The 13,376-nt window shown below is 60.6% G+C and overlaps 2 protein-coding genes and 1 long non-coding RNA gene across 6 annotated transcripts in view; 2 read left to right on the top strand and 1 right to left on the bottom strand.

Moving 5' to 3' along the window:
* The window catches only part of SCAP (SREBF chaperone), a 73,277-nt gene extending 71,469 nt beyond the window's left edge, over positions 1-1,808 (top strand). For all 3 annotated transcript variants that reach the window (XM_053898181.1, XM_053898182.1, XM_019416631.2), the window contains exons 19-23: positions 395-477; positions 588-745; positions 904-984; positions 1,167-1,373; positions 1,455-1,808. In XM_053898181.1, the coding sequence (XP_053754156.1) occupies positions 395-477; positions 588-745; positions 904-984; positions 1,167-1,373; positions 1,455-1,700 (775 nt within the window). In that variant the 3' untranslated portion in view covers positions 1,701-1,808. The remainder of the gene's footprint in view (positions 1-394; positions 478-587; positions 746-903; positions 985-1,166; positions 1,374-1,454) is intronic.
* Positions 1,809-2,151: 343 nt separating this feature from the next.
* PTPN23 (protein tyrosine phosphatase non-receptor type 23) overlaps positions 2,152-13,376 on the bottom strand; it is a 34,393-nt gene continuing 23,168 nt past the window's right edge. For both annotated transcript variants that reach the window (XM_053898178.1, XM_053898180.1), the window contains 23 exons: positions 10,879-11,006; positions 10,550-10,626; positions 9,849-9,898; positions 9,560-9,691; positions 9,213-9,293; positions 8,987-9,118; positions 8,843-8,890; positions 8,432-8,488; positions 8,233-8,291; positions 7,994-8,073; positions 7,765-7,879; positions 7,606-7,671; positions 7,089-7,234; positions 6,479-6,799; positions 6,250-6,404; positions 6,013-6,164; positions 5,740-5,919; positions 3,857-5,666; positions 3,570-3,754; positions 3,379-3,483; positions 3,163-3,301; positions 2,939-3,052; positions 2,152-2,860 (listed from right to left, as the gene is read on the bottom strand). In XM_053898178.1, the coding sequence (XP_053754153.1) occupies positions 2,381-2,860; positions 2,939-3,052; positions 3,163-3,301; positions 3,379-3,483; positions 3,570-3,754; positions 3,857-5,666; positions 5,740-5,919; positions 6,013-6,164; positions 6,250-6,404; positions 6,479-6,799; positions 7,089-7,234; positions 7,606-7,671; positions 7,765-7,879; positions 7,994-8,073; positions 8,233-8,291; positions 8,432-8,488; positions 8,843-8,890; positions 8,987-9,118; positions 9,213-9,293; positions 9,560-9,691; positions 9,849-9,898; positions 10,550-10,626; positions 10,879-11,006 (4,812 nt within the window). In that variant the 3' untranslated portion in view covers positions 2,152-2,380. The remainder of the gene's footprint in view (positions 2,861-2,938; positions 3,053-3,162; positions 3,302-3,378; positions 3,484-3,569; positions 3,755-3,856; positions 5,667-5,739; positions 5,920-6,012; positions 6,165-6,249; positions 6,405-6,478; positions 6,800-7,088; positions 7,235-7,605; positions 7,672-7,764; positions 7,880-7,993; positions 8,074-8,232; positions 8,292-8,431; positions 8,489-8,842; positions 8,891-8,986; positions 9,119-9,212; positions 9,294-9,559; positions 9,692-9,848; positions 9,899-10,549; positions 10,627-10,878; positions 11,007-13,376) is intronic.
* On the top strand, positions 7,164-7,919 carry LOC128775668 (uncharacterized). Its single transcript, XR_008420569.1, has 2 exons — positions 7,164-7,255; positions 7,551-7,919. It is a non-coding gene; the product is annotated as an uncharacterized LOC128775668 (long non-coding RNA).

The following is a 13,376-nucleotide window of genomic DNA, read 5'->3' as shown; positions in this document are numbered from 1 at the left end:
GTGGCTCCGACACACAGCCTCCCCTTGGGGCTGATTTCCCCTCCTCAGAAGCCCCTCCGTGAGCTCCAGGCCGTGGAGGGGAGCCCCACCCAGCACGTGCTTGTTTTTTTAACTTCCAGTCTCACATGATGTTCTCCAGGTACCACCTCACACACTACCCCTCGTGACTACCCTGTAAGGTGGGCAGTTGTCCCCATTTCACAGATGAAGAGACTGAGACACAGAACAGAATTGTAACCTGGGTCCCTCGGCTTCAGCATGTTCCCCACCCCCTGCACTTGCCTCTTGGCCACGGTCCCTACGTCTGGTGGAGTTGACCTGGCGGGTGCCCACGGTGCTCGGCCCCGGACCTGGGCGTTCTGAGGGAGAGCCATCAGCAGCCACTCTTTTCCAGGATCGTGGCTGCCCGGCTCAACGGTTCCCTTGATTTCTTCTCCTTGGAGACCGGCACTGCCCTCAGCCCCCTGCAGTTCCGAGGTCAGAGGGCCCAGGCTGGGTGGCTGAGTGCGTGCACCTGGCGGGCGGAGTGTGGTGGCTGCCTGCACGGTGTCTTCTCGGAGATCCCTTACTGGGCCTGTCGTCCTCAGGGCGGAGCAGTTCCCCCGCATCCCCTGTGTACAGCAGCAGTGACACGGTAACGTGTCGCCTGACCCACACCGTGCCCTGTGCACACCAGAAACCCATCACGGCCCTGAAGGCAGCAGCTGGGCGCCTCGTGACTGGGAGTCAAGACCACACGCTGAGAGTGAGTCGGCTCCATCTCTTGGGTGCCGGATGGCCTGCCACAGGTGATGGGGGGGCATTCGGGGGTCAGCCAGGGAGGGGATGCGGGAGGGACTTCCTGGCCCACGTGTAATTGGGAAAACGCCAGAGGTCAGAACCTGATGCCCGTCCCTGCCCCAGGTGTTCCGTCTGGAGGACTCGTGTTGCCTCTTCACCCTGCAGGGCCACTCGGGGGCCATCACAACTGTGTACATTGATCAGGTGAGGGGGCCGTGTGTGGGGTGCAGGGATACAAAGCCATGGGTTTTGTTTCTGACTCTCAGCAGCTGGCCCTCAGAACCTTCTGGGAGGCAGTGAGGATCTCTACTCCCAGGGCACCGGGACACCCTTGGGTCCAAAGGTGTTCCACCGGTGACCCGGCTCCCTTGGGCCTATTCCTTTAGACCATGGTGCTGGCCAGTGGAGGACAAGATGGGGCCATCTGCCTGTGGGATGTACTGACTGGCAGCCGGGTCAGCCACATGTTCGCTCACCGTGGGGATGTCACCTCCCTCACCTGCACCACCTCCTGCGTCATCAGTAGTGGTCTGGATGACCTTATCAGCATCTGGGACCGTAGCACAGGCATCAAGCTCTATTCCATTCAGCAGGTGGGCACATTGGGGGCCACCGGACTGTTGGTATTGTAGAGAGGGATTCGAGACACTGAGTTATCCTGTCTTTGCCTCTAGGACCTGGGCTGTGGAGCAAGCTTGGGTGTCATCTCTGACAACTTGCTGGTGACTGGCGGCCAGGGCTGTGTCTCCTTTTGGGACCTAAACTACGGGGACCTGTTACAGACTGTCTACCTGGGGAAGAACAGTGAGGCCCAGCCCACCCGCCAGATCCTGGTGCTGGACAATGCCGCCATCGTCTGCAACTTTGGCAGTGAGCTCAGCCTGGTGTATGTACCCTCCGTGCTGGAGAAGCTGGACTGAGGCAGGGTGGAGGGGGCAGGAGCTGCGGTGCAGAGCAGAGTCTTCTGGAAGCTGCCTCTAGAACTGTTCTGCCTCGTTGACTGTAATATTAAAGGTTTTTTTGGTTTTTTTTTTAAATCCCATCTGTCACGGGCCTTTCAAACCACTTGCATCTTCCCCTCGAGCTGCTCCATCACTTCTGCGTGCCCTCCGTGTGCCTGAACCCCAGCACTTAGTCACATGCTTCTGAGAGCTGCTCCAGGCAGGAGCTGTACACGACTGTAGAGGGGTGGTTACAGGGTGGAGCAGTCCAGCAAGCCAGTGCTGCAGGCCGCCTTTCTTAACCTTTCCGAGGTGTGGACACCAGGGGAGACCCCACTGTCGTCATCCCACCTGTCCACATCCAAGCTTGTTAAGAGGTTCCGGCTCCCTCCCTAAGGCAGCAGTGGGCAGACACTGGTCGCAGAACGGGTTGGTTGATTACTTTAATAGCAAAGAGCTGAAAAATGTCAGGTCCCACAAAGGAGAACTTGACCCAAGGGCCGCGATACATCTCAACCCCACAGGGGTGCGGGCTGGGCCAGGTAGGGCTGAAGGCAGTGGGAATGGGAGAGGCCAGGCCCACCTGAGAGGCCCTGCTAGGCATGGGCAGACCGGCGTGGGAGATGATGTGGCGGAAAAACCGGGTAGGCAAAGCCTGTTCAGGTCTTGTTGAGCGTCCAGAGCGGATCCAGAAGGCTAAGGGGGTCATCGGTGGGCCTGGCAGCCCGCAGACCCTGCCCGTTATGGGCCTGCAGAAAGTTCTGCTTGCTCATCCGCTGCTTTCCTCGCAAGGAGCTGTCCAGGGAGAAGGCCTCCGGAGTTAGGGAGGCCAACAGCTCCAGGGAGGAAGAGGGGGGCCCCAGGCTGGGAGGCGCAGGTGCTGGCTGTTCCTCCTCAGGCTGGGGGACCTCGGGCAGCGGTGAAGAGAGAGGGGGTGGGGAGGAGGAGGGGAGCTGGGCAGACTCCGGGAGGCTGGCTGGCGGCAGGCCTGGGGGCTCTACAGGGGCAGGGAGGCCGGCAGCCGGAGAATCCAGGCCCCCGGCAGGCCGAATGCTGAGCTTGGCGATGGTGGCCTGGATGGAGCTGATGGGCACGTCTCCACCGAGAACCAGGTCCTGGGAGTCCTGAGGAAGGTGATTCTGTGGAGACAGAAGCACGTGAAAACGAGTCCACGGGGCTGCGGCCGGCCCGGCCGCCCCCAGGGGCGCCTTCCTCACCTTCTGACTGCTGCCTGTGCCGGCCGGAGCCCTGCCCGGAGGGGGCACACCGTGGCGCTGCAGCACTTGCTCCACGTGTCTCACCACCGCCTCGTGGCAGAACCTGAGGTGCAGCTGCAGCGGTGCCCCGGGCCCGGTCAGCTAGGCGGGGCCTCGTCACCCCCCCCCCCCCCCCCGGGGCAGGCCCCCCGCCCCGACCAGCGCCCGCCGGCCCAGCCCCTTACTTTCTCCTGCAGCATGTGTTTCCTCTGCTGCCGCATGCGCCGCACCAGCCGGGGCAGCTCGGGGATCCCGTTGCCGGCCTCCACCTCCTGCACAGCCGCGTAGAGCAGCGCAAAGGCCCCCGTCCGGCCCACCCCGGAGCTGCGGCGGGAAGGGGGCGTGAGGCCGGGGCCGGAGGACCCCCGCGGGCAAGTGCCCGCTCCCGCTCCGTGCCTTACCTGCAGTGCACGATGACCGGCGTGTGCAGGGGCCGCTGATGCAGGTAGTGCGCGTGCACCTCCTGGATGAAGCGCAGCAAGTTGCTGGGGCTGTCAGGCAGGCCTCTGCGGGGGTGGGGGCAGGACCCGTGAGCCGGAGGGGGACCCCATCCGACGCCCCGACCGTCCCCACCCCGGGGCAGCAGACGCACAACTCGGGCCATGTGGGGAAGTGGAGGTGCACGAGCGAGCGCTTGAGGCTCTGGTCGCGGAACTGCAGGCTCAGCACGCGCTCCACGTGGGTCTCGGTGGCGCGGACGCTGCTCAGCGCCAGGCTCAGGGCACCGTGCACCATGGGCTGGCCCCTCTCAGTGGGGAAATAGCGTGCCACCTTTTGCTGAGAGAAAACAGATGAGGCAGTTAGGGCTCTCTGCAGGGTCCTTCTTGGGCACGCCCCGCCCCCTCTTACCTTCTCCGGCACCCCTCCCTCCCCCCTTACCTTCTCCATCTCAGCCTCGGACACCAGCATGACAATGACCGACACCTTCTGCTCGTGCACCATGAGCCAGAAGTCAGCGGCTGTGCCGGGCAGTGGTGCCTGGGTGGCCACCAAGGGCGGGCAGTACGGCGAGAGCCCCTCCACGCGGCTGGCGTTGATGTAGTCATCCTTGCCCGAGCGCAGCACCACGCGGTTACTGTCATAGGGCATGACGTCCTGGTGCCGGTTCTTCAGCGAGTAGCAGCGCGCGATGGCGATGGACCGGCCCCGGGCGTCCTGTTCCTGTGCTTCCTGCAGCTCTCGCCACACGGCGTCCAGAGCCCCTGCGTCGCCCAGCTGGCCCCTGAAGGCCTCCAGCTCCTGCTGCAACTGCTGCAGCCTCTCGGGGCGCTCGTAGGGGTCCCGCTCAATCAGCCGCAGGGCCTGTGGCCGGCGGCCCTCAGCCGCGTCCACCTTCGTAGGCTGCAGCAGGGGCTGCCCGCCCCCGGGAGGCTGTGTGCCCCCGTGCTGACTCTCAGGGCTGGAGGAGAGCAGGTCCGCGGTCGCGGTGCCCCGGCGCGCACATGGGGGTGGCTCTGCTTGAGGGGGCTGAGGAGGTACTGGGCCAGGCCCCGGTGATGGGGCCGGAGAAGGCACCAGGTGGGGGTTGGGCGTGGGCTGGCCAGCAGGTGAGGGACCTCGAATGGAGAGAGGGGCTGCCTGGGGGCCCAGAGGCCGGGAGGAAGGGGCAGGACCATATGCCAAGGTGGGATGGGGAGACTGAGGTGGCCCAGGGCTGGGGAAGGGCAGAGCCCCTGAATGGGGGGGCAGAGGGTCCTGAGAGGGGCCCGGGTAGAGCTGTGTGTGCAGGGGCGGCGTTGGCTGTCCCAGGACGCCAGGCTGAGGGGTAAAGGGATAGGGAGGCTGGGGGGGCTGGGAGGGCTGGAGGGGTACCCGCCCTGGAGCCTGGGGTGGGAAGAGGTTCGGATGCTGGAGTGGAAGGGGCTGCTGGGGGGGCTGGGGCCCAAATGGTACTCCTGTGGGATGGGGCTGAGGCTGAGGCTGAGGCTGGGGCTGGGGCCCCACCCTTGGGGCTGGAAAACCTGGGGGAATCCCAGGAGGAAAGTGGTGCTGGGCAGGGGGAGCTGTGAGGGGTTGCTTGGTCCCCAGAGGGTAGGTGTAGGGTGCAGGGAGCAGTTGTGGCTGCGGTGGGGACACCGGGAAGCAGGGCTGGGGAGGAGCAGGGCTAGGGTTTGGCCGTGGTGCCGTGTGGCTGGAGATGGGGGCCTGGATGCTATCTACCGTGGTGGTGGCTGGCCGAACCCCCATGGCCAACTCGGGGCCCGAAAACTGGGGAGGTGGGGCTGAGGGTAGGCCTGCCACCGGTGGGGGTGGCCCTACCCCCGCATAGGGGCCACTCACCACGCCGTGCTGTGGGGAGGATCGGGGCACGAGGCCCAGCTCCGGTGTGTAGGCAGGGGCCGGGTAGAGGGCAGGTCCGGGGGCCATGGCCATTGCAGGGTGTCCCGGGGCCTGGGGGACCCTGGGTGGCAATACCTGGGTGTGGCCCGAGTAGGTACCAGGAGGTAAGGGTCCTGAGAGATAGTGGGGTCCCGGGCCTGCAACACTGGGGAAGGGGCCGGGAGGAAAGTGGAGAGGGGCGGCGGCTCCCAAGTAGGTGTCGGGTGGCCGCGGGCCAGCCACCACGTCTGGAGGCAGGCTGCGCAGCTCTTCAGGCAGGTCTCCGGTCTCTACCGCCTCTCCTTCCTCCCTCCGGGGCAGCAGCGGCTTCGGGGCTGTGGGCCGTGGGGGTGGCTTCTTCTTCAGCTCCCTGCAGAACGAGGTGAGGAAGTCATGGAGCCAAACCCCTGTCGGCCTAGCCTGGGGTGTGGGGCCGCACCCACCTGTCCAGGAGCTGCTGGCGGGCAGCCTCTCGGGCCTGGCAGGTGGACTGGGCCCGTTCCAAGAGGGCAGCCACCTTGCTCTCCAGGTCGGCATAGAAGTCCTTGCCCTCCTGGGACTTTTTCATCAGGTCCTCGTAGGCTTCACAGGAGGCCACCAGGGTCTGCAGTGTGGACTTCCACCTGGGGGGCAGAAGGGCCAGCACGAGGTGAGCAGCTTAGGCCGCGCCCCGGGCGGGAGGCTGGGCGAGAAAGAGCAGGGGGCCGGACACTGACTTTTGGTCCAGGTCACTGAGCACCCGCCGCACGGCCGCGTACTGCACGTTGGCCTCCGTCAGCGCCCGCAGCACGTTGTCCTGGGCGGCCAGGTTCTGCTCCAGGTACACCCTCAGCTGGTCATACTTCTTCAGCTGCTCCTCGAACAGCTTCTGCGGGAAGGAGGCGGAGGACAGACACTCAGGGCCTCGCCGCTTACAGGCGGAGCCCAGGGACACCCCCTGCTCACCCACCCACCTTTATCTCCGAGTGCTCCGTGGTCACCAGTGACGCGGTGATGTCATCCTTCTGGATAAGCTCACGCAGCTGCTGCTCCAGGGACACGCGCTGGTCCCGCATCTCCTGCACCTTGGCCAGGATGCGCTTCAGATTCTGCAGCACGGCCTTGTCCTCTGGGAGCAGCGGTGGTCGTGAGACCGGAGCCTCCAGCCCTGCCTCCCTTGCCCTGGGGAGGGGAGGGACTCACCTGGGGTGAGGGCTGGCGTGGGCAGGGCAGCCCGGACCTGGTCCAGCGGCCCGCTGAGCAGGCGCAGGTTACCGACGTGCAGATTCATGGCGCGGTGCAGCTCGCTGTTGGTGAAGGAGGCCTTCTCGTGGACCTCCATGTACTTGGCCCAGTCTCGCCTCACCTCGGCCAGCTCCGCCTTGGAGCCGGCCCCTCCCGCCAGGCTGGCCCCGGCCTGGCCCAGGGTCTCCTGCAACTTCTGCTCAAGCAGCTCATCCTCCTCCAGCAGCTCCCTGATGTCCTTCAGGGAGGCCTCCACATCCGTGAACACACCTGACAGCACTAGGGGGTGTCGGGGGAGGGGAGGGGCGCAGTTCCTGAGGTAGGCACACTAGGCGCCCGTTTGCGTCCATCCCCAGGGAGACAGAACCGCCCACTCAGTCAAGGGCCCGTGTGTGACCCAGTGCTCGCCGAGCAGGGCACACAGGGCGCAGGGATCCAGGGAGGGATGGAGGTGGGCGCTCGTGCCTAGTGCTCAGAAGTCTAACCTCCGTCCTCGGGGAACAGAGGACACGGAGGCGGCCACTACAGGTGACCTCCACCACCCACCTGTTTCTCCCCACTTGCTCACCCTGCATGGACTGGACAAGGTTCCTGACGGTGTCGGGCCGGACACTGAGAGCGGCACACTTTTCCATAAGCTGGGGCGGGATGTGGCTGTACGCATCTAGGTTGTCCACGGTCTCCGGATCCAACTGCATCGAATCCATGAACTGGCTGTGGGGGCAAGAGGACCAGGTGGGTGTTGACCTAACTTCTCATTCCTCTCCCGAGAGCGAGCCCCACCACTGAAACTGGGTCTGAGGTCCTAGCAAAGGGCAAGTTCGCATCCTGACTCTACCACTGGAGGTCTTGACCTGGCCCCACAGAACAGACCCGGGGCACTGGTGAAGAAAATGCGACAGAGGGACACTGTCCTCCCAAGACCTGTGACTTTCACCCTCTAAATCCAGCACCCGAGACCATGGGCAGGAAAAGCAGTGCTAGGAAACCTGGTGCAAGAGGACATTCGTTATTCCTTTCCCTGCTGCAGGCAGCACTGGGGACCCCACAGACATCTGCTGTGTCACCTCCGGCCCCACACTCACTCCAGGACTTCATTCTTGTCCTCAATCTTGGCCATCATCTCCCGAAGCAGCTTGGCCTTCTCCTCACTGCAGAAGTGACAGAGCAGTTGTTGGAAACCTATGTCCTGAGACATCCCAACCCCACGTGTGCTAAGAACGGGGCCGGCCCCTCCTGCCCACCTGTACAGTGACGACGCTTCGTGGGCAGCCATGGGTACCAGTTTGGCAAAGATGTCAGGGCCCGTAACGGCCGGGTCTGTGGGGTTCACTGGTAAGGGCTTTACCAAGGGGGCACCTGGGAGGGAGAGGAACAACTGGAGACCAAGTCCACACAAGCGGAGTCTGCCTCTGTTCTGTCCTCCCGTCTTCACCCCCTACCCCCAGCCTCAGCCTCGGCTCAGCTCCAGACCTTTCACGGGCTGCAGGGTGTCCAGTACTGGGACAGCCTCGTGGTAGATGAAGTCATTGTCCTTTTTGGCAGAATTGTACCTGGGGTCAGAAGGGGAAGTGGGGAGTCCAGCAATCAGCAGGGATCCAGGACCTAGCCTCCCAGGGGGCCCACTATTCTCAGGTACATGATGCGGGCAAAGGGCCAAGACCCTTCCCAACAAGTAGGAACCGGGGCCACCACCGGCCCCACAGACTCACTTTCCCCCAATGACATCCATAGTGAAGCGAAGCGCATCTTGCACAGTGTCAGGCTGGCCCTGTAGGACAGGGAAGGTGGGGGGGGACGGGGAGTGGGGAGGACACTCAGCACCAAGTCAAGCCAGCGTCAGGACAAGCCTCAGCCCCACCATGTACTCTCAGGGCTCTGAGGGGCAGCCATGCTCTTCCTCAGCTTTACCTTGGCTAACTTGATGGCTTCATTAAGCTTGTCCAGGGCACTCTGGAAGTATGCGACCTGTACGGGGCAGCAGGCAGAGCCCGGTCCATCCTTCCCTCCTCCTGCCACCCCATTAAGCCCTGCCTGGCCATCGGGTGACCCATTAGAAGACCAGAAGCTGAGGAAGCAGCCAGGCACCAGCCCAGCCAACAGCTCAGTGTCACCCCCTGCCCCACCTCCTCAGGCCTCTTGGGATCAGGGTGAAAACAGATGGGACAACATAAAAGAAACACCAGGCCTACAGCCAGCGGTGGCCAAGGATGTGGGGGTGAGGGACGGCCAGGACAACCTCTCCTACTCGGTAAGGGAAGTTTCCCCTCTAGCACCCCCTAGGCTGGACTTAGTCCTAACCCCCTGCCGTGGCTCACTCACCCGCTCCCCGAACTTCTGCTGCTCCTCAGCCTGCTTCCCCATGTGCAGCTGGCGAGAGAGAAGAGACGCCACCACTTACTTCCCAGCTGTGGCAGCCCCACCCCCGGCCCATCCCCCCTCCCCCAGTGGTCACAGTGCTCGCACATGAGCCACAGCTGCAAAGTAGTAGATCTTCATCTGTACGAGCTTCTTCCAGTCCTTCTGGATCCGGCCCAGCAGCGAGGCGGTGTCAGGGTTCTCCAAGGCCCGGCATGCCTCCTTGTAGTAATCCACCACCTGGGAGCCAGGATGGGGCCGTGAGTGGGGGTCAGGAGTGAACTAAAGGCCTGCTCTCAGTCCCTTGAGGGCCACCACCCACCCCCGTCCCTACCTGTGCGCTGATGCGGGCCACCAGGAAGCTCTTCCTGTTGTCCAACATTGACTTCTCCAGAAGGCACTCCTGAGCCTGGCCCTGGACCAACGAATGCAGGTGCGTTCGCTTGTTTACCCGGAGATCTTACCCTTCCCATCAGGGGGACCACAGAGGGATTCCCCTCCCCTGTCCTCGCTCCTCCAACCTCCCCTACTCCAAGAAGCGCTGCCCCGCTCTGATCCACCGGGGCTCAAAAGCTCAAAGCCAAGGCCCCACTGCCACCTGCACAGGGCCTGGTCTAGGAGCCGGCACCAGCCGTCCCCATCCCCGGATTCAACCGGGCCCCAACAAGGGCACCTCCTCACCAGCATGAGGTTGACATTGAGAGTGAGGATCTGGCGGCTCATGTCAACGCTGTAGGCATGAGGGAAGTGCTCGCGCAGGTAGGCAAAGGCGCCTGCCGCGCACTGGAAGTGAGTGCAGGAGACCTTCATGCCCTGGGAGGGGAAGAGGCGGAGGATGGCCAGAGGCAGAGCCAGACAGCTGCCCGTGTCCACTCCCGCAGGACAGGACGCAAACTCTGGGGGTGAAGGACGCTCAGCACCCCTCCTGGGTTATGTCCTCTGTCCCACCCACTGCCCCTCCCCTCCTCACCTCCTCAGACACCCGCTTGTCCATGGCCCCCAACATGGAGTGCAGTGCCCCTGGGGAGTCAGAGAACATGGTGTCAGGGCTGGCCCGGGGCCGCTCCCCAGGCTGCCCACACCTTTGTCAAGTGTAAGGCAGAGGGGGCAGTGTTGTCACTCACAGTCAGGAAAACAGGGATCTGAAAACTGGGGCTGCTGGCCCAAGGACACACTCAGAAGTCCAGCCTGGCCCCTCAGTCTGCTGCTCTACACCAGGCAGAGGTGTGGGTGTTGGAAGGAGGAGCTCCCATCCATAGCCCCTAGCCTACAGGTCCAGTCTTGAAGCCCCAGGGGTGCCTACACAGGACTCTGGGGCTCCCCAGGCACCTCCCCTGAGCCACACTAAGGCCAAGTCAGCAGGGCTAGCTGAGACCAACCAGAAGCCAAGGCAGTGCTGTCCAGTCTATGAAGACAGGTCGCTACTCCTGGCCAGAGCACACAGCAGCAACACCATGTGGCAGCCAGCCCAATGGAGCTTCTCCCCAGCAGGTGGCTGCCCACGGCCCAGAAAAGAGGTGCTGGCAGAGCTATGGGGGAGGCAGTGAAGGGGTCAGAATCCGGGGACCTTCTGTCCATGAGCACACTGCCTTTGTGACTTTCTGCTGAGCTGAGATCCTAGGTTGGCGGGCCTGGGAGGTAGGGACATGGAGAAGGGGTTAGGCAGCTCACCGAGGTTGTAGAGAATGCAGGCCTGCTCATACTTGATGTCCTCATGGGCCACAGACTTGCCAGAGAAGATCTCGGTCCTGCAGACAGGCCACCCCCATCATCTTAAGGGAAGGAGCTGGCCGGGACCTTGAGGCCAGGTGATGGGACCAGCTACCCCACTGCAGGTCAGAGGGAGGCCTGGGGAGACCACACCAAGCCACTCCCCATCCTCGGCAGCAAGGAAGGGGGCGGGAAGGAGAGTAAAGGGAAGGGACACCCCCACCATCCAAACACCCTGGGCTGCCCAGGCACCCTCCAGGCTCCCCCCAGCCCTGCCTGCCAGCTCTTACCAGGTGACAGGAACAGCGGCCTCTTGGCCCGAGCCCATGGGGACCCGACTCTGCAGGTAGTGGAGCTGGCCTAGGTACTTGCGGAGGACACTGCAGCCCTCAAAGTCCCGTGGGACACGGACCGCATTCTGGGGGGCAGATGGGAGAAGCAGGCCTGCCATCATTTGGGGTAGAGTACAGGCAGGTCTGTCTGCCCACAGATGCCCAAGAAACATACATCTGAGCTAGGAGACTGCACACTCCAAGGGATGCAAAGAAAGCCCACAGCTAAACCTGTAGTTGTTCAACACCCATCCCACCAGCCAGGGCTGGCTGGCTGGCTCAGTCCCACCTTTCTGGAAGGCAGTTTTAAAACATACATTAAAAATGTTAATGTACGATGTGTCTGGGTGGCTCAGTTAAGCATCTGACTTCAACTCGGGTCATGATCCCAGGGTTTGTGAGTTCCAGCCCCACATCAGGCTGTCTGCTGTCAGCTCGGAGCCTGCTTCAGATCCTCTGAGCCCTGCCACCCCTAGCCTCTCTCTGCCCCTCCCCGCTGCTCTCAAAAAAAATAAATACTAGGAAAAAAACATTAAAGTACTTAATGCTGACCCACAGTTCTGTATCTAAAACCTACAGTAAAAGATACCCAGTAAAGCAAATGCGTGGATGAACACACAGGGTATTTATCACAGTATTATTAACAGGGCCAAATACTGGATGCCACCAAAATTTCCATTAAAGAGGACTGTTTAAATAAATTATGTCACACCTACCCACAAAAGAGAATACTCTACAGCCACAAAGGCTGAAGACAAGAGTCTCTATTATGTTTAGATGTTTATGACATATTTATCGTTGGGGGAAAAAAAAGTAACAGATGAGCAGTATGATTTCATTTATGTAAAATTACGTAGATAATGAGAGCCAACTAGGTATATACACAAAGACAAAAGATTCTAGAAGGTTATACACCAAAATGTTACATGATTACCACTGGGTCTAAGTAATTTATCCTATTCTCTATATACATAGAGATATGTATTTAATACTCTATTTTTTATATTGAATACTTTTACTCTTTATAAAAAACAAAACTTTTCCCATTTTGGGGAAACAAAACAAAGCAGACAAAACCTGTGCTCAAAGAGAAGAGTAGACAACATACTCTCCAAGAAGCAAGTGCCCAACACAAAAAAGGGCTGGGCCGGAGGCACTGTGCATGCCCTCGCCCCCCAGCTGGGTGAACCAGCCCCCCCACCCCCGGACTCCAGGGCACAGCTGGCCAGCACCACCTGCTAGAAGAAACCCTCCAGGACACCACCCTGTGGAGCTGGGCTCCAAGACCCCTGCCTCAGAAGGGAGAGCTGGGGCCCGTCCCACTCAGCAGCTCTCCCCCGGGCCCCATCGTCCCCTCGGAGCAGGAATGTAAGCTCCCTTGTGGAGCAGCCTCCAGAGGGCGCAGAGCAAGGCGAAGGCTCACGGCCATGCTGGTAAGGTGTGACCGGTCCCTCAGGCCAGGGCCAGGGCGTCTGGAATCTAGTCACCACCCCCTCCCCATCAGAACCTCTGCTGTCATCAAATACCATGGGGACTTAATAACCTTTCCCTTTAGGCTGACGCCATTTTTCAAAGTGGGAGCCGCATCTTAAGCAGCCACCTCTTTGAAACAACAAATCTGATGTGCTAGCTACACATTTTTTAAAATACTCGATAAAGCACATATAAAAAGGTTAAAATAGAGATTTGTCTTTGTACTTCCTAACACCATCTTTGGGAGACAATGGAAGCAACCCTCCCTCCAAGCCACACAACTCCACTGGCACTTTTAATCCAGCCAAGAAACGCGGCCCTCCGTGTCCCACCTGCCATGTTCTCTGTCGCCTACATACACACGGAGGAGCCAAGCAGAACAGGAGTCAGAAAGGAAGCTCTGAAGCCGCAGCACTCCCATCACCCTCATGAGCCCAGCTTTATGCCCTGCAGTCACAGAACTGAGAATTTCGGAGTTACAACTGGAAGGTCTTCTTAGAGGACGACTCTTCCAGCCCCTGCTTTTCAGGTGAGGAAACTGGGGCCAGATCGCACAAAGAGGGTTGCCTATAGCTTCCCAAATTATATCCACCCTCCATTTGAACTGCAAATCACAGAGTCATGGTAAAAGCTTAACTTCACTTATGCTGACTCTGCTTTGCATGTCTGCTTTGACACATTTTCTGTAATTCACTAGACCAGTGTTAAAAAATTGCTGTAATAATTTAGTTATTTTTTAATTTTTTTTAACATGGAATTTATTGTCAAATTCATTTCCATACAACACCCAGTGCTCATCCCAACAGGTGCCCTCCTCAGTACCCCTCACCCACCCTCCCCTCCTAATTTAAACTCTTATTTTCGCTTCATGTACTGCTGAACTTGGGAGGTTTTTTGGTCTGGATTATACACAACAGTTTGTTTGCTGAAGAAACACGAATCCAGTCCAATTCTCACACTTTCTGGATAAAAAAAATCAAGTC

Source organism: Panthera pardus, unplaced genomic scaffold (assembly GCF_024362965.1).
Source record: "Panthera pardus isolate Hobbes unplaced genomic scaffold, ASM2436296v1 HiC_scaffold_8, whole genome shotgun sequence".
In the NCBI taxonomy this organism is placed as follows: domain Eukaryota; kingdom Metazoa; phylum Chordata; class Mammalia; order Carnivora; family Felidae; genus Panthera; species Panthera pardus.
The sequence above is the reverse complement of the archived record's forward strand: the minus strand, read 5'-3'. Positions and strand labels throughout refer to the sequence as shown.